Below are 24,938 nucleotides of genomic sequence, written 5' to 3'. Positions count from 1 at the left end.
GTGGCCCAAATTGATGCTTCTCCAGTTGGAGGAGGACCCAGGCTGGCTTTCCTCTCTGCCCAGTGCAGCCATGCCTTGTGGGGAAGACCAGCCACCACTAGGCCACACTGCCCAGCCACACAGGCTGGTGTTTCCGCTGCCCTCTGTGATGTCCTGCTGGTGAGGGGCATTTCCAGTTCTGCGTTGAGGTGCAGCCCGCTCTGCCTCAGGTCCCTTCAGCCGTGGAGCGCCCCCCACCAGACAGGCCCTGACTTGGGAGACTTGAGCACAGAGTGGGGGATCACACTGTCCTGGGTTTCAATCCTGGCCCCTCTATTAGTCAGGTGACCAGGGCCACTGAATACAGCTGGGCAGGTTGTGAGCTGTAAAAGGCACTCACTTAGCCAAGAGGGCACATGGGGGCTGAAGTCCAGCCCACCCCCACCAACTGCCAAGCCAGGCTCCCTGACCCAGGCTATATTCATCTGGAGGGTGGATTCTCAGAAAGGAATTGTATGGGCCAGCAGTGCCTTGCAGGAGGCCAGCTCCTTCATCTGTGAAATGGGCATTGATGTGCAGTGTGAGGTGTGGCCTGGCGAGTGCTATAGTTGTTATCACAGCCTCTCCTGGGAAGCCCTCCTGGATCCGCCATCAGAGTCCCATAGGACCTTGCACTGATGCCTCTCTGCTTCTCAAGGGTCAAGGCCTGGCATCTCCAAGCCCAAGGCCAGGTCCCTGAGGTGAGCCAACCCAGCCCCCAGTCTCATCCAGCAACCAGATCCTAGGTGAGGCCTAGGCTGGAGCAGCCTGGGAGAGCAGGTTTGGAAGTAGATGGAGGTGAGGCCACCATATGGTGGGGCCTTCTGGGGCCCATACAAGCGCTTAAAGCTCACACATCTTGTTCCCAGCCCCTCTCCACTAGTCCAGGACATATCTTGCCCCTGGGCACTCGGGGTCACCTGGAGGCAGCCCTGAGAGTCCTTCGATGGTTGTGGGTGGGAACCCCAGGACAGGGGCCAAGACGGATCTCAGATGGAGGAAGTGGACAGGAAAGGCCTCACAGGTGGCGCTCAGAAAACAATGTGTGAAGCAGGAGGGGCAGCCCATGGCTGCAAGTGCAGAGGCCTGAAGTAGGGCAACACCTAGAGAGAGGTGGCCTGACCAGACAGGACAGAGGGGCCGGGACAGGGGAATCAAGGTGAGTGCTGGGAGGCCCAGGAATGGGGCCTCTGAGGACAGGTCTGGAACATGGTTTGTCTCGCATAGCAAAATGGCTAGGGCCCTGGGAAAATGAGTGGATTGAAACTATCCCCTGGCTACAGTGTGGCAGCTGGGGACTGTGAGGAAGCTGGTGCCACCCTCTGGGCAACTTGTGGGCAGCTGGGAGAGGAGGGATGGGGATGCCACCAACGCCTTCAAGACCTCTGTGCCCTCTCCCCCAGCTCCTGCCTGCTCAGGCTGGTCCCAGAGTCCTGACCCTGCTATCTCTTCCCAGGTCGAACTCTCCCGTCCCCACCTTGCAGGAGGACACCGACAGCGATGGGGAGGTGAATGGCCCAGTTCTGGGTTGGAATTCGGAAGCCGGCCCTCCCTTGTTCTGTCCCCACCCCTCCCCTTCTGGCGCTGTCCCTGGACAGGTCCTGCCAACACCTGTGGGTTGCAGGAGCCACAGCTGTACTTCACGGAGCCCCAGCAGCTCCTGGATGTCTTCAGAGAGCTGGAGGAGCAGAACCTGTCGCTGATCCAGAACAGGCAGGAGATGGAGGAGACACTGGACGAGCTGAGCCACACCCTGAAACATACCCAGATCCGCATGTAGGTGCAGGTGGTCCCCGCTATGCTCATCCTGGAACCCCCACCCCCCAGCACTAGAGCTGAGCTGGGGTATAGCCCCCATCCCTGTTCATGGCCCTGGCCTTGCCCAGGTTGCCTGAAAAGCTCTGTCCATTTGTGGGCTGACTCCTGAAGAGAGGGTGGCAGACCTGGAAGTGGGCAGTGCCCAGGTGCCCATGCCCACGCTGGAGCAGCCCATGGCTACAGCCAGGCCTCTCCAAGGACCTCACACCCTAGGTGCCTTCTGCTGCTACCAAGCTCCTGAGAGGCCCTTGGGGTGGCGGGAGGTCCACAGGGACCCTGACCCCCTAGTTTCTGGCAGCACTAACATACTTCTCACAGGCGCCCAAAGCAGTCATTTGCTCAGAAAGGCCTGGAAGCTGCTGCTGCTTCATAATCTTTCACAGACCACTGAGTGGGTGTTCATGGCACAGAACTGGGGAAGGCCAAGCCACCTGTGGGCTGCTGTGAAGTGTGTACCCAGCTGTTGCTAAGCAGCATAACAGGGACAGGAATGGCTGCAGCCCTGAGCAGGAGGACTTGGGTGTGGTCAGTGCCATCCTGAAGGCTGGGGTCAGGTGGGACTGAGACAGGCAGGGATGGGTGAAGGGCCATGTGGCCACCCAGGATTAGGGCCTCTGGGGACAGGCCTAAAACACAGCTTTTCCAGCATAGCAAAGTGGCTAGAACCTTGGGAAAATCCCAGCCTCCCAATTCCAGCCAGAGAGGCAGCAGGAAAAGTCTGGTAGCTGCCCAGCTCTCACCTGGACCCCACCTGAGGCTGTTATGGTCCCTCCTGCTGGGTGTGGCCACTCAGTCCCCTGCAGGGTACCTGGCTCCAGGAGAGCTGAGCAGACAGGGTCAGCCTGGGGCACCAGTGAGGCATGTCCAGAGCAGGGAATCCTCCAATTCACTAACTCCCCACACTCTGCCTATGCATCCATTCTGGGTCAGGCCCAGGTCTAAGCTCTGCAAGGATAAAGCAAGGCCCTGACCTTGTGCAGTTGACCTTTAATGGCAGAAGACACAACAAACAGGTCCAAAGATGTGACTTGTGGATACTGGCATGTTCTAGGAGGAAAATAAAGCTATATGAGAATGAGGGCTAAAATGGAGAGTGACAGCAGATGGGAGGGGCAGGGAAGGCTTCCAGGTATCAGGAAACTTCCCAAGGGGTGGGAGGAAGGCCAGTAACACAGAGGCTGGGCACAGCGGGAACAGCAGGTGCAAAGGCCATGAGGTGGGAGCCTGCTGAGACTTAAGTGTTCCATGGGGGAGCCAGGCTCCCGAGCACCCATGTCCCGTTGATGCAGTGTGGTAAAGAGTCCCCAAAATGACATGAAACTCCCAGCCTCAGGCAAGACTATGTGCCCTGGAAAGCTGGGAGATGCCAGACACAGAGGAAGATGAGTTGGGAGAGGTGGGCAGCCTCCCAGGTTCCCAGATAATCTGGCAAGAAAACAAGTTCCTCCTCCAACACATGCATGCAAACATAAACCAGAATGCTGGACGTGACATCCAAAAGCTGGTCTTCGGCCAGCCAAGCCATCCCTAAGAGCATCCACACTGTTTCCAGAGGAGTTGCAGCCAATGTGTATTTAACTTCTATGAACTCAGCCATCTTTTCTCAGAAAAAAATCAAAATACAGTTTTAAAAATATATAAAACAGATAGATAATCTGAGTAGGCCTATATCCATTAAAGAAATTAAATCAATAACTAATAGCCCGGCAAAAAGGAAATCTCCAGGCCCAGATGGGTTTGCTGGTGAATTCTACAAAGGAAGAATTTCATCTAAGGAAGAAATTACACCAATTCTCTACAATCCCTTTCAGAAGATAGGAGCAGAGGAAATACTTCCTAACCCATTCTATGAAGCCAGTATGACCCTAATACCAAAACTAGACAAAGATATTACAAGAAAGGAAAAGCAGATACCAATATCCTGAGGACCCCCATTCCACCATCTTGCTGATGCTGATTCCTCTGGTTGTATCTTTAAATTCTTTTCAATCTATAGGTTTCCTTTCTGTTTTTCCCCTTGCCATCCATTTGTTGAAGAAACCAGACAACTTTTCCTACATTGAAGTGCTTCTCAGACTTTATGTGCAGTTGAATCCCCCAGGAATCTTAAAAGAAAGTTTCTGATTCAGCAGGCATGGGTCAAGGCCTAAGACTTTATTTCTGACACACTTGCAGGTGATGCCCAGGGTTGGTCTGAGGACCAACTCTGAGCAGCATGTCCCTTGTGCATCTGTTTATTAAACTTGAAAGGTGAGTGTTGAAATTCTACTACTAGATATATAGAATGCTAACGTGTCCTCACAAAAACCTGTACGTGAATCTTCATAGCAGCAATATTCCCAAGAGCCAAAAGGTAGAAACAACCCAAATGCCCATCAAGGGATGAATGAATCAACGAAGTGTGGCCTATGTATGCAATGGAAGAGTACTCAACCATAGAAAGAAACGAGGTGCTGACACATGCTGAAACATGGATGGACTTGAAAATATGCTGGGTGAAAGTAGCCAGTCCAAAGGAAACATGTTGTATGATTCCATCTTCATGAAGTGTTCAGGGTAGACACAAAATAGATTCATGGTGGCTTAAGACCAAGGGCTAGAGGGGACAATAAGAAGTGACTGCTAATGGGCACAGGGTGATGAAAATGTTCTAAAATTAGATTGTGGTAATGGTTGTGTAAACTCCTTGAATATATCAAAAATACTGACTTACATATTCTATGATAGTTAATTTTATTGTCTGTGAATTACGCCCCAATAAAACTGTTTATTTTCTTTAATGTTGATGGTTAAATATTTTAAATTCCTCCTGCATTCTACCAGCATTTTTGACTCCCTGGACATGCAGAGACTTGGCACCCATGATCCTTCAGTCCTCAGGACAGCTGGTAGGGACAAAGCACTATATAGATGGTCAGGCTCAGAGAAGCAATGTACCCAGGGCCATGCTGAGTGAATGATTACCTGCTTGTTTTCCACTCCTCCAGGGACAGGGAGGTCAACCAGCTGAAGCAGTGGGTCACCACGATGATGATGTCCATCACCAAGGAGGAGGACACAGCAGCTGAGCTGGAGCTCAAAGCCCGAGTCTTCCACTTTGGCGAGTACAGGGGAGATCAACAGGTAGGCTGGGGATCGAGGTGGCCAGAGGCCCAGGGGAAGGAGGAGCCCTTGGGCACCCTCTGAAGGAACCCTGACGGCCCCTAAGAAGATGGAGGGCAAGGCCCAGGTGAGTGGTCTGCAGCTGCCCTTGTCCTGCCTGCCTCCAGGAGCCACCACATGAATCCATGCCCGTGCCAGTAAGCTTGGTTGCCCCTATACCTCATTCATTGCTTCATTCTTTTATTTAATAAATTTGTCTGCTTCTTAAACACATATATTGCACCTGGCAAGGTGATCCTGAAGGTGAGGAAGAGGGATGTCCCCAAACAAGGCCGAGAGGGTGAGAGAATTAGGAGAGAACAGAAAGCCAGTGGTGTTCTGAGCAGCAGAAGCCAGGGATCGGCCAAGGGCTCAGCCTGCTCCCAACCTGACAGCACATTTGGGCCACCCTAGGCATGGGGTGGCTTCCTACTGTCAAGCGCCAGCTGCATGCCAGGCACTGGACCAAGGGTGTGGGATGCAGCCATGGGCAAGACAGCACTCCCCTGACACAGCCAGAGTCCATGGGCACTAGCTGTGCCCAGGTTGGGCTGAGCTGCCTGCTTGCTGCTCCTCTCCTCACACAGCCCTGTGGAGGGGCTGTTACCTGTTTTCTTTTCTTTTTTTGTTGAGATGGAGTCTTGCTCTGTTGCCCAGGCTAGAGTTCAATGGAGCAATCTCAGCTCACTGTAACCTCTGCCTCCTGGGTCCAAGCGATTCCCCTGCCTCAGCTTCCTGAGTAGCTGGGATTACAGGTGTGTGCCACCACGCCTGGCTAATTTTTGTATTTTTAGTAGAAACCAGGTTTCACTATGTTGGCCAGGCTGGTCTTGAACTCCTGACCTCAGGTGATCCACCCACCTCAGCCTCCTAAAGTGCTGGGATTACAGGCATGAGCCACCATGCCCAGCCTGTTACCTGCTTTCTAAGTGTTAGAACAGGCTCAGAGGAGATGGCTCTGTTGGGAGCCAAGATCAATGCAGGGCTTCCTGGTGGAGGGGACTGGCCCTGTTGGCTCATCAGAGGCAGCGGGGGGAGGGGCTGGAACCAGGGATCTGGCTGATTCCAGGGGGCCTACAGGGATAGGCTGCTCTAGCTAAGAAAAGCCATTTCCCCAAGTTCTGTTTCAGCCCATGTTCTCAGAGCCCCCACTGTGTGCCAAGCAGGCAGCCCCACACTGGGAGGTCAGCAGGCCACCTCCAAAGGCACTGGTATTGGGGCGGGTTTCAGCCTGCCAGCCCCCTGCTGGAAGCCTCCTCTTCCACAGGATAAGTTGCTAGAGAGCCTGAACCGCAAGGTGCTGGATGTGTACCAGCACTGTGTCAGCACCCAGCAGGAGGCCAACCTGGGCACCGTGCAGATGCTGACAATCATCGAGCACCAGCTGGATGAGCTGCTAGAGAACCTGGAGCGTGTGCCTCAGGTCAAGATCGAACAGGCCAAGAGGGCCAAGGAGAAGGAGCGGCGCATCAGGTGAGTTCTAGGCCTAGCCTGCCAGCTGCTGAGTCCAGGCTGGCCCTAAGTGCAGACAGCACTATAGGCCCCACCCTCAAAGCACTCCAAGGAGACAGGCCCCCATGCCCCCTGCATGCTATGAGAGACAAAAAGTGGGTCTTGAGGGGATCTAGTGGGGCATCACACTCAACTGGGGGGCAGTTAGGGAAAGCTTTCTAGAGCAAAGGACAGTGACTTGATGTGGCCAGGAGGCTCAGGGAGGGACAGGGTCTAGAAGATGGAAGAGCTGGAGCTCAGTTAGTGTGGTCAGCATGGCCAGCCTCAAGGACATAGGGCAGCAGTGGAGGGATTTAAGCAGTGGGGCAAACGCAGCCAGGTAAGGTGTGGTTAGATTCTTCCTTCTGGAGCTGGACTGGAGGGGTGGGAGGCTGAGGGGGAGGGCAGCTGCCAGCACCTGGGAAAGAAGGCACAGCTGCAGCAGTGTTGCCAGAGCAGAAGATAGGGTGCAGAGACTCAGGGAGCCCTGGGAACTTCAGCTCAGAGGGGAGTGGAGGGGGCACATGGGCACCAGCTTGCCATGTCAGGACACCAGCCTGGACCCAAGGTAGATGGGGGCTGTGGCTTCCCTGACCTGTGGGCGGCCTGGTTCATCCACCCTGTGGAGGGTCATGAGACAGGGCAATCTGCAAACACACATCCATCCCCCACAAGCACAGGGGCTTCTCCTCTGGGTTCCTGGTACCCTGCTTAGAATGGGCACTAGGCCAGGCTTTGATGACTGGGAGTACACAAAGGAAGGACAGGACTCTTGCCCCAGGGAGATGCTGGACCTTCATGGTGGCAAGGGAGGCCAAAGATGCACAGATCAGGCCGTAGGTGTAGATTCAGGGAAACAAGCCTCTGGGAGGGGTCTGCTGGATGAACCTTAGATCAGCCCTTGCAGGACGCCAGAGCCAGGGCCTTGGCTATCCTCTGCGCCTAGGCCACCGTAGCCACAGCAGTGGTGCTTTGACTATGGATAGATATTGAGGCCTTGACCTGGCAAGAGAGGTGAAGAGCAGCTGGGAGTTTTCAGTCCTCACAGCCTGACCTGGGGACTCCATGAGGAAATTACACAACACCTCCCAGCGCTCCCCGACAAGTTTTCAGTGTTATCTCTTGCTGCCCAGACTTCGAGAAGAGAAGCTCCAGATGCAAAAGATCCTGCAGGAGGAGCGTCTGCAGCGGGCCCAGGCACGTGCCCAGGCTGAGATCAAGAAGAAGGTAGGCAGGTCACCTGGGGGGGGTCTCTGCTGGAGGGGGTCCCAAGACAGCCTGGCAGCTAAGGTCCTGTAGCCCAAGCCCCTAATGCCCCCACTCTGAAGGCAATCACCGAGGCTCTGAGCGAGACAGTCTTCTTTAAAACCAAGGCCTCTCCCAGGACCTGCTTCCTGTGGGTCCGTTCTCCAAGCTGCCAGCCCATGGCCCATGGTGGGCTGAGACTGGTTCAGCCATGCCCACCCCCCACCCAATCAGGTACACTCTGCTCAGGAGCAAGGTCCCACCACCCTAACCACACTCTGGCCAGACCCCAAGCCCTGCTCACTACCTGTCACTGGGGTCCCCCTACTGTTGTGTCCCAAGGCCTCCACCCTTCCTGCTCTCTGACCCTGGCAACAGGAAGCAGGTCCCCCGGCATGCAGAGCTAAGAGGTGGTGTTCCTGGGACCAGGTTTGCTTAATGCCGGGGAGACTCACACCCCTAGTCATTTCAGAGTTAACTCTAGCCCTCAGCCTGCAGGGCTGACCAGAGTGGTCTGGAGCTGACTGGAGCTGCTGGGTCTCTCCCTGTGCCAGGGGCAGGGGTGTGTGGGCATACATGCCTATGAGCATCGAGGCTCACTGGGCTTGTTTCCCCTGCAGAGAGGCAGGACACTGGTATGCCGTTCACGACCCCCGGCCCACAAGATCAAACAAGAGTCTGAGCACATGCTGATGGACAAGGAGAAGGAGGAGCTGCTATTTTTCTTTACTTAATCTTCACAAACCACAGCTGTTCTGGCTGAAGGCTTAGCAAAGATGTTGGCAGTGGAGGCAAAGACTGGGCTGGGTCTTGAGTGGCCCAACGAAGCCCTCTCCATCTCCTGTGTGCTCTCCTCTTCACCTGAATAAATTCATGTCTTTTTGGAGTCTTGAAGGCCTGTTTAAGGAAGCAGCCACTTTTGCCAAATCTCAGCATCCCCCTATTCATCACTTAGCCCTAAGCAGATGCTTGAGGGCAGGAGCGTGAAACCTTCGTCCTCATCTAAAACAGCTGCTCTGCGAAGCAAAAGCTGATTCCACGCTGGGTGTAGTGTGAGATCAGCCTCTGTGCAAATGACCAAAGGAACACAAGCAGGCAGCCGGGCATAAGGTAGGGCCAGAGCTACCAACTGAAGGAGAAACAACAGGCTGAACGCCATATATGCAGCTACTCGAATCAAGCCAAGGTAAAAAAAAAAAAAGCCTTTAGTGCATGACTACACAACAACTTTCATTCATTTGCACTAGGAGTTGGGCCTGTCACCAGCAGGGAACCTCAGTGCCCAGAATACCAGGTGCCAGTCCCAGTCACTCTGGTGGTGGTATTCCCAGGGAGGTGCATGGGAGAAAAGCAGAGGCCCAAAGGGCATTCCTGGGGGCACACACCCTGTACCCCGATGGAGATTAGATGGGTGCAGCTCCACCCCCGACACCCATGGCCAAAAGCCTGGAGGGAGGATGACTCTGGGCCACCTTGGGGCTAAAGACCCTGCCAGGGTGGGAAAGTTCTGGCCTCGCCTTTAGTTGGTGACAGAGCACAGGTCTGTGAAGAAGACCAATTTGCAGATGGGGTGTGGATTCTTCCATGTGCAACAGCACCTGGGACAGCACCTCAGAGTGGGACAAGACGGGGTACTCACTCAAATTTGGTGTCACCCCCAAATCCAAGAAACAAACACAGGGCAGTTTGATTCAGTCTGAGAACCAAAACGGCCTCTGAATGAACACACACTTCAAAAGGCCCAAGGCGGAAAAAAAAAAAAAAAAATCACTTAGGAATGACCCTGTGTCTAGTCTGTTAACTTACAAATAAACATGGGCAAGGTGATCAGCTTGTCTCCTTTTGCAAGACAGATCTTACTCCAAAAATACACACTGACATATGATGTGCACATCACCCTCAACAATAAAACACATACACCAATCATCACAGTCCTACACATAATCTGTGGTATTCAGAACACCGCTTTATAAACTGTTGTCAAATAACCATTTAAACATGAAAAGCCAAATAGAGAATTTAGAAAATTATTTTAAATTTTAACTCTACCATCCCCGAGCTCTCAGTTATGAATTTAGTCTAGGAAGAGGGCTCCGTAATAGGCCACTGAGGTCCCCTGTCCCACTCCATCATTCTTCTCCCGAAACTAGCTGCCTGACTGCCCTGCCAAGACTTGGGCTACAATTTGGCTTCACTGTGGCAATGGGACCACCTGGATCCTACAGTGTGGCAAAACCCCATCCCCGGTGCTGGGATGCTCACACACTGAAGCTGAAACACCTCACTTGGTTTTGCCATAGTTCAAGGTGCATCTGACTAGAGAGTCTGTTCTCTACCCTATTTCCTGCAGGAGCCTTTTTCTTTGTAATGCAACAAGTGCTACACAGCTCAGATCCAATGGGACATGGGGAAAGGGGCTGTAGTGCACCCAGCCCTGCCGAGGGAGATCCTTGCCTCACCAAAGCACTTTGCTCACAAAGGCAGTTTCAAAGAATACAGCCCAAACTCATTCCTGGTAAAACAAAAGGAAAACATTTTTGATAAATGTACCCAAAGTCTCAAGAGGGCTACGCTGGTCTTCTGAATGGAAATCAAGTGGGGTCTCCCCAGGCCCATGCCATCTGAGTCTCAGGGAAGGCGTGTCCTAGATTGTGGCCTTGGGCCTGCCCAGGCCGGGGCTGCCATCACTGCAGGTCCTGCAGGTTGATAGTGCTTCCTGGGAACTGAGCGGCCTCTGGACCAGCAGAGCCTCCAGATGCAGGGACCACCTCCTGCAAAACCAAACAATATCATGAGGAGGGAGTGGAGGCAGAGGGATCCTGCGGCTCCACACAGCAGGCAACTGATCAGGCCCATGGCAAGATACCTGACTTCTCTTAATCAAAACTACAGGCTCCCCTTATTCTAAACACATGTTCTTTGATGGAAAAATGAACTCATTACTGTACTATAAATTTTTCCGAATTGTTCTGTCTGCACACTGACATATACCCTCACATGTTCACACACCATGTGCCTTTTTTTACACAAAATCATCTTTAATTCTGCAACCCTTTCTCCCTACTTCTCATGTGGTAAGCACGCTCCCAGGTGTTAGGTGTCCACCTTCGCCCTCACAGCTGACCACTACGTGGCCCAGGGTTATGGCAGCCCCATCTAGCCCATCTCCTCCTGCTGGAAGAAGTGTTCCTGCTGTTGCATCATTTGACTCCAGGCTGCAGTGATTATTTTCACTACCTTATTTCTTTAGGAGCAGTCCCAGGAGGAGGCTACCAGGCAGAATGGAGCACACACTTCTGAAGTTCTCTGATCTATCCATCCAAACCGCCCTCCAGCTCACCCCTCTGCAGCCTGGGTGCCCGGCCCTCTGCTCCCACCAACACTTCTGTCCAAGTTTGGTTTTGATTGCAAGGCAAATGCTGAGTAGCCCAATTTCAATGCAAAAAAAAAAACTAAAACACAATTTGCATGGATGAGTGAGTGTAACAGAAGCCAAACTGTTAGAAATATGATAAGCTATACACTTTCATTATTTCATATCCAACTCTGAATCATCCATTGCCACCTATCCTTAACCACATAAACTACTGAATTCGTCCAGGTCTACTCTCCCACAGGCTGGGCCCTGGCCAGCCCTCCTCCAGAGAAGTAACTGATATTCCTAGGCACAACATGTTTCAAGCGTATATTAACTTCTCCCGCTTTGTTCACCAGCAGGAGCTGCTGCATCCTGCAGATCTGAGCTCCACTCACCCACCTTCTCCAGAAGGCAGCAAGACATCCTAACAACCAACCCACTGAGCCTCCCCAGCCAGCCAGCCAGCCTCTGTGACCAGCCTGCAGCTGTGAAGCCAGCCTTCCAGAAGATGGCTCTGCGAGTCTTAGTAAGAAAAACAAAGGGCAGCAAGGCATCCAGACCTGAAGGATATAGACGGGCAGGTCCACAGTGAGGAAAGGAAGGAAGGCGGCTGGTCCGCGGGCCGAGGGCAGGACACCTTCGCTGGAGGGGTCGTCCTGGGGAGGCAACAGAGAAAGACCTGTCACATGTCTGTGAGAATGCAGCTACAGTCCTCATCTTACCTGAGAAATTTCCTCCACTGCACTGTGTGGCAGAGCCAGCCCAGCCCCTGTATTCCAAGGGAGGCCTGAGGACCCAGCAGGAATTGCTTATGGGGTCTGGGGCTTTTACCTGTTCCCACCTGGTTCTCATTCTCTCACCTTGATCCCAGCAGCTTTTGCTGGGCCTGGAACCTTCTGCTGTCCAGCTCCTCCCCTGAGCCCAAATACCAATTTCCCTCCTAAGGCATGCTCAACTCCTTGTGGCTACCCTGGCACCCCCACCAACCTCATGTACCCATAGTACTCTCCAGCACCTCCTCAGGCCCAACAGAGAGGCCTTTCCTGCATGCCCCAGCTTGGGCCAGCTGGAAGGACCAGGGCAGGTGGAGGGGCTCCTGAGAGGGGAGGCTGCCAGGCTCCTCACAGTCCAGGCTAGAAACCTCATCTGTCCCACATTTCACCTGTCCTGCACCTGCATGTCTGCCCAGGGCATTCACACCCCAATGCGAGCTCCTGGTGCTGCTGCTCTGTACCTCTCATTCCTTCGACTTGAGAAACTCCTGTGTGTCAAGCACTGCACTACTGTTTCCATTTTTGTAGATAAAAAACTGAGGCCCGGAGTACTTAACTAACCTAGACTACACTAGCTGGTAAGGGACAGAAAAAGGACTCAAACCCAGGTCCCCTGTCCTCATAGCTTTAATCAGGAGTCTCTTAAAAGTATACCCCCTACCTGCTCCTCTTCTGCCAGTGGTGCCAGCTTCCCTACCATCTCCCCATTGGCAAGCCTCTGGTCCTGCCTCTGCACCTCTGCCCTGCCAGCTGAGGCAGTGTGCCCTTAGACAGTCCTCCCCTCCACTGCCCCTGCTCCTGGGGGATTTTTACCTCTTCACAAGCTGGAGAGAAAGGATCAGTGCTCCTGCTCATCTCTAAAGCAAGCTTCAGCCCCCACCTGATGCTCACTGCTAGCTTCTGACCAGCACAGGGCCACACCCAGCTGCCTGCAGCCTCCTTCCTCCCCCTTCCCAGTCCTCCCCTGCCCAGGCCACCCCTCCTCTCGCCTCTCTGAGCCCTAGCCCTGGTCCTGTTTCCTTGGCGGAAGTCTCTCCTAGGACTACAAACCCACAAATCCATGAGCGTGCCTGTTTCCCAACTCAGCTAGCGTCAGCTCTGCCCTCCGCACTTCTGCGGGGCCTGTGACCACATCCCCTGCCACAGAAAAACTACAGAGTGGAGTGGTGAAGAGGGGCACACACCTGGGCCAAACCTAGACAGCCCCAGCTTATAAATCTCTTCTCTCCTCAAATCTTTCCAAATCACCTTCCCTCCCCATTCTGGCCCCTCAAACTGAAACTCAGGATGCAGGTGGGCTCAGAGGTGCTGAAGCGGGTGTGCTCAAAGATTTGCAAACTGGACACAGCCGCAGGTATCTGTGGCCTGGACATGTTGGGAGGGGCATGTGCCTGCCCTGGAGGGCCTCAGTTTAGTAGGAAAGAAAACAGAACCACTGCAAAGACCTGGACTACCTTCAAGTATAGAAAGGCTGCTAGTGCACCACAGGCAGGCCACCCTAGAGATGGGGTGGCTGAGGCGGCCTGTGGAGCCCCTTTGCCCCAGCCCTGCAGAAGGGCAGGGTGGCCTCAAACAGATCTCATCCTGCTGTAAAATACCGAGGCCTGGGGGCCTTGGGTGGGGAGATGAGCTGCCCTGGGGCTAGACGCAGGGCCATGCACAGACAGGGTCAGAAGTGGATACGCAATCCCAGCAACACTCAGAGCTTGAGCAGATGCAGCAGGAGAGGCTGGGAAAACGGGAGGAGTTGAACTGTAAGGAGACAGGCCCTGGGGCGGGCAGGGGACGCGGCATGCCACATGCTTCTCAGACCTGCGTGACCCTCCCACCCAGCCTGCAGCTGGCCCGTGTGGCTCGCCAGTTCTCACCTGCACCAGCTGGACCTGGATGCCCTGCGCCCCGCAATGCACCCCAGCTGCTGGAGTTGGTCCTGGCCGTCCTCCACTGGGCACCACGAGGCTCCCACACAACCAACTGCTCTGGCTTTCGTGGAAATGGGGAGGACTCATTTTGCCTTCTTTTATTTTTCTCTGAGTAGACTGTGAGGCTCCTAAAATGAAATATAAAAACCAGCACACCCAATCTATAATCTACCAGTCAGGCCCGCCCTCACTGAGGTCTCACTATGGGGAAGACAGCCTCCCCATTAACTGTCATTCTGCATAGCCAAGAGACTTAAAATCACTGATCAGGAAAAATCACGAGTCAAGATGTTAGAAGAAAAAACCATACAAACAAAAACCGCCAGGATTTTGATTTTTAACATGTAAAAACATCACACATATTTTTTTGCCAGATGGTATCAGACCTAAGCTGCACATTCTTGGAAAGCAGAGACTTCCTTATCCTCTAACTCCAACAGCTCCTGGCCAGCAGGAGATCCTGAGCACAACTGAGGACAGCCCAGGGCCCAGAGCCACAGCATCGTAGAACAGGAAGGAAGCAGGAGGTCTCCACATCCCACCTGCTAGTGGACTGCTGCCTCTGTCCAGCTCCTTCTCAAGTCACTACTCCACTGGCTTTACAAATATATGCTTCTTAAAAAAATGATGTAAAGTGCAAAGAAAAAAGGAAAAATCTTAACACCCAGAACAACTGGAAAGCTGCTTCAGGAAGGCCTGGAGGTAGCCTAGAGTACGCGCTGCAGAGACCTGAGCCAGGCTCACCCTGACCCGCCACCCACTCTGCTCCAGGGATCTGGATAAGGAACTCAAGCTCTGGGGCTCAGCATCCTCTGCCTGTAAAATGGGAATGCTAGTCCCAGCCTTGGAAGGTTTTGGAGAGGATTTCATAGTAAATATGTGATTGAAACTTAGAATAGTGCCTGGCTCTTGGTGAGTGCCAAGGAGCTTAGAGGTGCTGTCACTGCTCTGTCCACACATCCCTGCCTGGACACACAGCTATGAATGGCTTCAAAAAAACAACTGTACAATGACTATCATACAAGTCATTCCTAATAAAACATTAAATTGGGTGACTGCTATCCAAGGCAGGCTGTTTTTATGAGGCTGTTTGACCAGAAGGTTCTGAGCAACACCAGGGGTGAGAGCTTGCTTGCCCTGCATACACTACAGCTGCCTCCCTCAAGCGCTCACTTTGCTCCAGATCCCTTCCTGTCTTCTGCAGTGCCCTGGGTCCTGAGAGCTTCACACTCGGCAGGCAAGCCAACTGGGTGCACAAACCTTGGGTCCCCTGCACTCATGCACAGCCTGCTGTCCCTTCCAGGTGCCTCAGGGCTCTTTCTCGTTGAAGCGCAACTACTAACCAGGAGGGAATGGGGAACACAGATTCAGTTCCCCCTCGCTGCAGGGAGATGCACTTCCATTACAAAATACTTCTTTCTGTTCATCCATCAGGTTCTATGCTCCAGAAAACCCAGCAACCCTTGCTCTGGATTATCTCTGACTGTTCTCCACACCTAGTTTCTCTTTTTTAAATTGCTCTATTTGCTTCAGACAGGAGAACAGGGCTGGGTGTGGGGAAAAGAGGCACCTATGGCACAAAACTTAACTCACCTCTTCTTGAGGAAACTTCACATCAGTTCCTAGTACTGCAGTCTATTAAGTCTGCAGCAGCATTATGTCTAAAAAAAATGCACACCTTAATTTAAAAATACTTTATGGCTAACAAATGCCAACAGAGACATGAAGTTAGAACATGCTGCTAGAAAAATGGCACCAACAGATTTGCTGGATGCAGGGTTGCTACAAACCTTCAGTTTGTAAAAAGCACAATAAAGCCAACTGCAAAAAAATGAGGTGTTCCTATATCCTCCGTGAGCTTGTATACTATCCCACTCACCTCCAGAATTTTACCTGAATGCTTTTATGCTTTGAAGTCTTTTATCACCCTAGCATATAAAAATATGTACATAAGGAGGCTGAGGCAGAATTGCCTGAACCCAGGAGGCAGAGGTTGCGGTGAGCCGAGATCACGCCACTGCACTCCAGCCTGGGTAACGAGTGAAACTCCATCTCAAGGAAAAAAAAAAAAGTACATAAACAAATTTTATTTAACTTCTAGGCATTAAAATTTTTGGTTTGAATTGTTATAACTGCAAGTATATATATTGATGCAAAATATATCAAAACAAACTAAATCAGAAACTTTGAGAGATAATTATGATATTAAAAGCAAACATATTGAAAATGCTTTTCAAGAGGAATGGGACTGACTGGTGGTTTTCTTGCCCAGTTAGTTCATGCATCTGTGTCTAAATATTACTTCTTGCTAGAATTAGACATAGCATCTATTCCTGTCAATTAAAGACTCTTTAAAATCAAATGCTCATGTGTCATTACAACTTTGCAGCTGCAGGCTGAACTCATTCAAGTTAGGGGGAACTGTCTGCCCGCGAAGCCCAGCAGCAGGGCCGGTGCTGCAGGCAGAACAGTCGTCACATTAGGCCTGCTTTCTAATAAAAGGCCTGACTTCATTTTTATATTCAGATAAAAATACTGAAACATGTCATTAGGAATATTAGGAAAACTACTGTAGAATAAACTGAGGAAGGCATCGAATAGTGTATCTTTCCAGATTACTTTTAAAAGCAGGCAAGATTTAAATGATGTATATCAAATATTTATTATCAAGTTGTAACATAATCAAGATAAATCTGAGCCATTTATCATGATTCAATGCCAAACATGTAGGCCATGGTCTACGTTACCTATGAAGCAAGAGATATGACCGAATCCTAATATTCCTTTGCAAAATGTGTGCTAGCATGTGCCACTGGAATCATGGGAAAATTCAGAATTGTGCGCAAAATTGGAAATAATTCCACTAATGTTGCTAGACACCATGATTACCTTCCCTTTATACTTAAACCAGTTAGTAACAAAAATGATTCTATCTTTATTAATATATTTTAATGGCATTACTTTTACAACAGGAAACAAGACAGACTCTAACTAGACTATCTCTTGACAAGCTAAATTAGCTTCAACTTCTGTATTAGCATACAACATGAAAAAATCACAGCAGTTTCTCTCTTCAAATCCACACGTTTAATTCAGTGTCGTAAGTAGTCCTGCAAACACCACCACTAATTTGTACTGTTTTAGCATCAGAAGGTATTTTTCTTCCCAGCTAACAAGTCATCTGGGGATAAAAAGTCAATAGCTGAAAAGAACCGCACATGCTTATACAAACATAGGGCTCTTTCCTTAAAAGTAATGCATTCTTTGACAACAGTAGAGGGCTGGCAAAGGTGAGGACTCTCAACAAGAGATGTCCATCCATGCCCCATGGCCCCTCCGCGATGTACGTCAAGCAGAACATCTCAGCATCCACCCCTAGATAACTCTGCACAGGAAGGGGGAGCTGATGAGGCCACCTCATGAAAGTTTTGATGTCGGTATTACTCTGCAGGATGCTTCCCTGAAACCAGTATTGGGACCTGGCCCCGGGTTTGGTGCTCTGGAAGGATATCCTGTTTCTGTGTGCACTCCAATGCAACACACCATGGTAAAAGTCTGTTGGATAGCTATAGCCTCCCCGTGTTTTGGCAAGCAAAAGGACATCTGTCAGGGGAATGGGGGAAGAACCTGCCGCAGATGAGCTTGGACACCCCTTCTCAGAAGAGTCCATTCCAGCAAGGACTGCACCTGGAAGATAAGCCTGGAAAGGATGCAGGGGTACAGGCCAACAGCTGTGAGAAAAAAGGGCAGCCAGGGGAGGAGGGGGCGAGTCCCTGTTGCTGAGCTGTCCCTCAGGCCTGGGCAGGGTGTTCTGTCCTAAGACCCCCAACGGTACACCCCGAAGCCTGGTATTATGTCATGAACATTTAAGATGGCTGAAGGTAATCAGAAACTTCCTGGGTTAACTAAGCACATATGTTTATCTAGCGATGCTTAAAGACATGCCAGGGCAAACAAATGGTGTTCTCATCATGTCTTCATGATGACCATGCAGCCCCGGGTCCTCACTAGTAAAGGGCGATGGCATCAACTGCAACATGACCAATTTAATTAATAAAGCAGTCACAAGAAAAATCAAATTCTTTTCTCCCTAGGGACAACCACAAACCCTTACAGAACAAGGTAACAACACTAAACAAAATTTTGCTTCAATATTTTCCATTGTTATCCAAAATGCTTGCTTGTGCTGGAGTTCCTGCAGGAGTGAGTGGGGAACGGAGAGCAGTATAAACCCAACACCAAGCAACCTCCTGGGAAGCAAGGAAGGAGACCTTGGGAGAGAGTCCTATCTGGGTATGAAGGTAAACAGCAAAGCGGTCCAGTGCCCAGGCTTGGGAGCTGGACGATCCAGCCATGCAACTCAGCTCCCACATATCTGTGGTGAACAAAGATGGCCACACTGCTTCCACTTCGCCGTGCCATGACGAGAATTAGGTGAGGCCAACAGCACTGGGTCTCGTTCAAACACCATGCCATCCCCACACCAGTAGCACCGCAGTGCCCGCCAAGGAACAGAGTTCAGAGCCAGCCAAGTGCCCTGGGGAAGGATCTGCACAGACAAGGCTCAGACCTCTCCCTTGATAAACACAGGGGGTCATGCGAGCTTCCTCCAATGAGGTCCTAACTTGAACAGGAGGTAAGTTACTATTTTCCCAATTCTCCCAAGGGTGGGAGATCAGAGAGCACTGGGGCTTAACTCACTCAGTCCCTGACATGGTTAATCCGGCACAGCTATTAGAAAGATGTAATATGTTAATATACTTATCCACAAGGAAAAGTATTCATATTACTAAGAACAAAAGCCAGATGAAAATATGTTTATCATTTTTAAAAAATGGGTCATTTGTGTAGGGAAACATTTACCACTGCAACAAGGTAAGCAGTTTGATGTGGGCGGTGGAGCTTACAGGGACAGAAAGCATGAGGAAACCACATTTATCTTTTCCAGCGTAAACCCATACGGTGGGCCCTGCCTGTGCTGAGTGCTCACCCTCTGCTTAGGGATGTGCTGCTTACGCTACATTTCCTTTGTTCTGCTGGGGCCCACTCTCCTTCAGGGCATCTGGAAGGCCCTGCAAGTCTGACTGCCATTTTTCCTCTCTCACAGCCTTCATGGGTATTCTCGCCAAGCTACCTTCCCAGATGAACTTCAAGTGGACAGATATTTGAGGACTGCATATCTCCAGCTGGCAGACCCTGAACCAGAGCACATTTGTCATGAGTGAGCCTGGCATGTTTTATTACTTCTACTGTCATTCTGAATGAGGCCAGTTCACGATTGTTCTTATTTGAAAAGAAGAGCTACAATTTTATATATACAAATATACAAATATTTACTGTGCAATTAGCTATCTATTGATACTTATTTCTAATTACTTGAGTTGATTCCCTTGGGTTTTCTAAGCCTGACAATGACTTCGTCAATAAGTAATCATCATTCTCTCCTTTCTATTTGATTACCTGTTTCTCTAAAAACAGACACTTCCATAAAAGTGTCAAATACGACTGCCCTGTTGGTTTGGTTTATTATTCCTCCAGCTTTGCAGGGAATGCAGCCAGCTTCTCTCCACTGAAAATGCTGCTGACAACTGGCTGCTCTCTAGTATTAGGGAAATCTGGGTTCCTAGTTGACTCAGGTTTGTGATGTTTTCAAATGAGTAGCAGGTGATGAATGCCATCAACTGCCCTGTTTGGCCTCTGTGGACCCTACACGTCTCCTGTGGCAAATCAGGCTGACGGGCTGCCTTGCCCCACACCACACTCACCTGCTGTCCACATGTTGGTATTTCACTTGGGATTCCCATGCCCGCTTCACCTGCTGGAGGTGAGACACAGTGTTCCTGCATACCATGTGGCCTACAGACTCAGCAACGGCTCTGAGGGCAGCTGGCCTTGGGTTCCATCCTGACCCTGCCCCGCCAGCTATGCAACCCTAGCTAAACTCTCCCTGCCTCAGCTTTCTCATCCTGAAAGATGGGAACACGAGCACCTACACCTTACAGGGTTGTTGCAAGGACTAACAGGGTAATAGATGTAGACGTGCTGGGGTTAGAACCGTGTGGGACACACTATGTATGCCTTCATTAGTTATCACATCTTCATCAAGTTTTAGAACCAGGGTATGTTAGCTTTGTACATTGAACTTGGTAGCTTTTATCTGAGTTCTGCACAAGTTTCATCATCATTCAAGTGTGTACTGTCCCTTCACCGCGCGGTAGGCGCACTGCCACAACGGTGGCCCTGCACGTGGAGCTCACAGCTGCGGGCTGGTGCACTCTGTATAGCCATGTGTTTTGCAGCACACATAGACAAACCCATAACTGATGAGTAACGAGGGGTGAGAAAGTACAAGGTATCCTGGGAGCCTCGAGAGGCCACTGACAGGACACTGAAGAGGCTGTGACACAGGTACCGCCTTTGAGGAGCTGACCACCGCGGGGACCCTGCCAGGACACTCTGGGCATTCCACACAGGCATCCTGGGCATGCACCAGGGCATGGCATGACCATGCACTAAGAAGCAAGCACCAGAGAATACCACATTGGGGGCTGCCACCCCTAGGGCTGGAGGGACTAGGGAAGGGGTGGCATCACTAGAGTCCAGAACAGGGACAGTGCACAATAGCAAAACTACAGCAGGGGCCACTCAACAAGAACTGGGGCCACAGCCATAGGGGGAGACAGCCATTATCATGAAATTCCCACAGAAGCAGAACAAGTGAGGCTCAGCCTCCTGCTACACACCCTTTAGTCTCTCCATAATGCTCCCACCACCAAACCTGGCTGGAAGGGCTGAGGAGCCTGTGACACTGTCTCCAAGGATGCGAGTCAGACAGCAACAGCCAGCATCCACATGGCAGGAGGAGCAGGAAATGCCCGGCGTGGGGGGGGGGGGGCAGGACGGGGCAGCATGTACACAGGGAAGGTCCCCTGCACATAGCATGGGGCGAGGCACAGGGCAGCCAAGGCCAGCTCCGGAGGCCTCAGAAGAGTAAATGTAGATGGGACCCCATCCTAGAGGTCACCAGCTCTGAAACCACATACATACAAGCCCTGCCACTGTTTCCCTTACTTTGTTCCAACAAAATGTTGAATGTACAGAAGGAGATGTAATGAACAAAGCTTTTACCTTCTTTATTAAGAGATAAGGTCTCACTATGTTGCCCAGGCTAGACTTGAATTCCTGGGCTCAAGTGATCCTCCTGCCTTGGCTTCACCTGGAATTACGGGTGTGTGCCGCCATGCCCAGTGATCTCTGAATTAGTCAGCACTGGGCTATTTTGCAGGAACCCCTGCAGGTCCTCACAACCAACCTACAAAGCCAGGTCCCATCACTTTCCTCATTTCACAGAAGGGGATGCTAAAGCCAGAGGTCAGGCAATCTGCCCCAGGCTGCTGCAGGTGGAGCCACACCTCACCTGTGGTCCTGACCCTATAATTGGTGCCCTGACTCAGCATGGGGTGCCATCTCTCAGCAGGCTGGCTCTACAAATTATTGCTCTGGCTGTGTGTGGCAAAGTCAATTCCACTTCTCTGTTAAATACAAGTTTCCTCCTCCCAAAGACTGCAGACCTGACACTGAGGGCCAGGAGTCAAGGGACTTTCCACTGGGCTGCCAAGGCCGACCTTCATCCTGTCACCTGGGAGTGATGTAGGGATGACCGAAAGTGGACACAGAATAAGCTGGACCTGTGGAGTCCAGCTGTCTGCCACACACAGAAAGGGAACTGGGGTTGTGTGCTCCATGCAGGAAAGCAGTGTAAGAAACAAGAAAGGCATAAAAGTTAACAGAAAGAAACCAAAGTGACAGCGGGACGCTCCGTGGAGAAGGGCCATGGCGCTCACTCACATAGGTGCAGAAAACCCAGCATGAAGCCCATTCCACAAGGGTGTGGTCACATCCAGTGCTGCAACAGGAAGTTCACTGCCACCAAGCACCTTTCTACCACTCCCTGCGACAGTCATCAAAACCAAAGCTTTATTCACATGATGAAATAAAGGGAGCAATGCCCAGAGCCTGCAAGGGGTCTGAAACCCTCACAGAAAGGGTGCAACAGGAAAGGCCCCTCCACAGCTGCTCACAGGCAACTGCACCTTGCTCACCCTTGACCTACCAGGGCTCTGACCTTGGACACGTTAAGGGTCAGTGGTGTGGAGGGAGCCATGATGCACTGCTGCGCAAAATCCTCCTGCCCCTAAAGAAAACACAAGAGCAGACAGCTCCCACTTTGGTGAGTCTGCAATCTGCTTTCTCCCTCAACTGAGAGACCCATGCACTCTCCCGTTACAGGCCACATCTGCCCCAGGGGTGTTCATGGGGCCCACAGGGTACGACAAAATGCCTGCATCCTCAAAGATGCCCTCATCTAAATCCAAACCTGCCTCACCTCATGATACATATGACATGGGAGCCACGTGCATGTGATTAGATATCTCTTCCAGAATGAGGAGTAAATGAGGGTGCACTTCCAGGCTGATCACCCCTCCTGACCCAGGGCCCCTGCCCACACCTCCCTTCCTGCTGCTCTCCATGCCTGGTGATCCCTTCTGCTTTGATCATGGCAGCAACAGAAGAAAGGGGGGAAAACTTGGACTAGGTGTGCAAAGATTTTTGTTTTAAAGTGAAAAAAAAAAAAAAAACTATTATAAAAATTAGATCACTGACTTAATTTCAAGGCTCCAACCAACCTGATCATCCATTGGAAGACTTCAGCTGTGTGCGTCCCTGAGCCACAGTGCCAGACCAGCCACATCCCTCTCCGCCCACAGGGGCCTACTCCCTAGACTGGGATTGCCAAGCCGGGGCTGCACCAAGCTTAGGAAGTCCTGGGGTGGCCACATCAGTGCTCCAGCCACAGAGAGGTGGGCACACACTTAACCTGCCTCCTCCCTCCAGCTCTGGTCCCCACTGTCCTCTGGAAAGGAAAAGGACTCAAGGCCACTCCTCATCTCTCTGTGAGTCCCCCAGGCCCACCAGGCCATCCCAGGAGAAGCAGGGCTCTATTGCTTACCATTTCGATGGCGGCTCCATGTTCATGTTTTAATTATTTTCCAATACCAAAAGTAGAAACGATCATAACAAAACACCCACAATCTTAACAATCAGGAAAACACCACTTCATGCATGCATATGTGGGCTACCGCTTGTTTCTGGGTAAATATACACACAAATTTGTCTCGTAACACATCCACTTTTTCTTACAAATACAAACTTACTGAAAACATACACAGAGTATGCAGTTCTTCTGGACATTGGAGTTACATAGTTATAATACTTAAACAGTCCTGCACTGAGGAGTGGCAGCGTGTACAGCTTCACACAGATCCCTGGGAGTTCCTTAAGATAAATTCCAAAAACGTAATTGCAAGATTGAATATCATGCACATTTTTTGGCCTCTGAAAACATTACCAAATGACCCTCCAGAAACATCATGGTGTATCCCCAGTGAAGCTCTCCTGAGAAAGCACAAGGATGTGCTGTGTGCACCAAGGCTGGCATTGGGCCACCGTCACCCAGGTGGCCCTCGGTCAGATCTACCAGCGTCCTCGTGAGCACTGGCTGCATCTCACCCGTTGCCATCTTCCTCATCACCTCCTGCACCACGATCTCATGCTGTTGCTGATGATCTGCAAAGCTCTCTGTGTGGACATTTTTTTGTGGCTGTGCCTCTGCTGACACACTCTGGGAAATGACTTAACCTTGGGGCCTCAGTGGCGCATGTGCAGGAAGGGTTGATGGCAAGTCTCCACCTTACAGAGTTTGTGTGAGGCGTGAACAGTTACTGCACATGAAGGATACAGGACAAACAGAACAAGTGCAGGCTGCCCCACAGCTCTTCCTGCCTTACAAAAGCCTTCAACCTCTCATCTTCATTCTTTATTCTGCATGGAATTCTAATACATTTTTTTCCCCAAAAGGCCAGCATTCACCTGTCAATAACTAATGTGCCACCTTTTCCATACAAAAAGATGATCAGGTCCCAGGTCAGTGCCTGGTGCGCTGGATCCTGGGCTCCTCGCTCTGCCACACAGCCCCAGCACCAGAACATGCTTCCAGCTGCTGGGGCCTTGCATGAAATCTTAGCTACAGTGCAAATCCTCTATGCCATTTTCCGTTTCCTTGGACAATCTTGTCCATAGCTTCTTACACAATGGTCCTGAAACCTACTTGGACTTCTGCATGAAATCGCACTTCAGTGCTATGGGAAGAGTGAGAGAGGCTTCTCTGTCCTTCATCCCACGTCTGTCAGCCAAGCCTGTGGGCTCTGCCATCAAGACAGGTGCAGGAGCCGAGCACTACTCCCCACTGCCCTCCCCACTCTCATTCCTGCTAGGTGACCACACGGGCTTCCAACTGCTCTCCTTGCAACCTCCCATGACACCCAGTAAGTTTATTTTCAAAATAGCAGTGGAAATGGCCCTCTTTAAACTATCGTCCCATTTTCCTAATCACATCCTCTGGTTCCCCACCTGACTGAGGGAAGGCTGGAATCTGTCAAGGACCCAGGGGTCCTCAGTGAGCTCTGGCCCTTCTGCTAAAACGCTTCCTATGTGAGGTCTCCCCCAGTAACTGCCTCCTGGCTCTGACTCTGATGGGCTATGGCCAGGACTGTTGGCTCGCTTGGCTCAGGGAACTGTTTCCCCAGACACATCCCCATGGCTTTCTTGCCCCTGTTGAGTGTCACCTCCTCAGAGACCCTCCCTATCCCCCACTGTTTAAAACTACAAAGGACCATAGAGCCCTCTCCTGGTTGTCTTTCTTCATGACATTTATCACTTGGTTTCCTGATTATGAGGTGCTTTCACCCAGCCCTGCCACCAGAGCAAGCACCACCATGTGCCTGACTCATCCAAGGCAAGGGGTAACCCCATCTGAGAGCAGTAAATCTCGTCATCCCTTCACCTCCCGTCCACTGGTGACATCTCCTACTAGATATGTTAGGATTTCTGTTGTTGTGTATGAGATCTCTTCCCCACTGCATTTCCTAGCTGGCTACCGTGGCTCTGCAGGAAGCTCTGGATAGTAGATATTTATTTTGTAACAGGCGCTTAACTATCTTCTGTTTTACTAATTTTTCTGATGATTCTTTTGATTTTTCCAATAAAGAGTCAAATCATTAAGTTATTATTTGTCTCCTCCATGCAGTTCCATCCTATTACTTTTTCTTGGTT

The 24,938-nt window shown here is 51.1% G+C and overlaps 2 protein-coding genes and 1 long non-coding RNA gene across 12 annotated transcripts in view; 1 reads left to right on the top strand and 2 right to left on the bottom strand.

Moving 5' to 3' along the window:
• The window catches only part of CFAP100 (cilia and flagella associated protein 100), a 55,470-nt gene extending 46,871 nt beyond the window's left edge, over positions 1-8,599 (top strand). For both annotated transcript variants that reach the window (XM_035273937.3, XM_008982289.5), the window contains 6 exons: positions 1,475-1,526; positions 1,643-1,794; positions 4,824-4,959; positions 6,245-6,450; positions 7,602-7,695; positions 8,334-8,599. In XM_035273937.3, the coding sequence (XP_035129828.2) occupies positions 1,475-1,526; positions 1,643-1,794; positions 4,824-4,959; positions 6,245-6,450; positions 7,602-7,695; positions 8,334-8,447 (754 nt within the window). In that variant the 3' untranslated portion in view covers positions 8,448-8,599. The remainder of the gene's footprint in view (positions 1-1,474; positions 1,527-1,642; positions 1,795-4,823; positions 4,960-6,244; positions 6,451-7,601; positions 7,696-8,333) is intronic.
• On the bottom strand, positions 4,953-5,646 carry LOC108588500 (uncharacterized). Its single transcript, XR_004734183.3, has one exon. It is a non-coding gene; the product is annotated as an uncharacterized LOC108588500 (long non-coding RNA).
• Positions 8,600-9,659: 1,060 nt separating the features above from the next.
• The window catches only part of ZXDC (ZXD family zinc finger C), a 38,286-nt gene continuing 23,007 nt past the window's right edge, over positions 9,660-24,938 (bottom strand). For 5 of the 9 annotated variants that reach the window (XM_035273928.3, XM_035273930.3, XM_054246007.2 and 2 more), the window contains 2 exons: positions 11,632-11,727; positions 9,660-10,484 (listed from right to left, as the gene is read on the bottom strand). In XM_035273928.3, coding sequence (XP_035129819.1) covers positions 10,342-10,484; positions 11,632-11,727 — 239 coding nt within the window. In that variant the 3' untranslated portion in view covers positions 9,660-10,341. Of the gene's footprint in view, positions 10,485-11,631; positions 11,728-13,712; positions 13,895-24,938 lie in introns of all 9 variants that reach the window. The other 4 variants (XM_035273925.3, XM_035273926.3, XM_035273929.3 and 1 more) reach the window with 1 other exon arrangement.

The sequence above is a fragment of the Callithrix jacchus genome, chromosome 15 (genome assembly GCF_049354715.1).
Source record: "Callithrix jacchus isolate 240 chromosome 15, calJac240_pri, whole genome shotgun sequence".
In the NCBI taxonomy this organism is placed as follows: domain Eukaryota; kingdom Metazoa; phylum Chordata; class Mammalia; order Primates; family Cebidae; genus Callithrix; species Callithrix jacchus.
The sequence above is the reverse complement of the archived record's forward strand: the minus strand, read 5'-3'. Positions and strand labels throughout refer to the sequence as shown.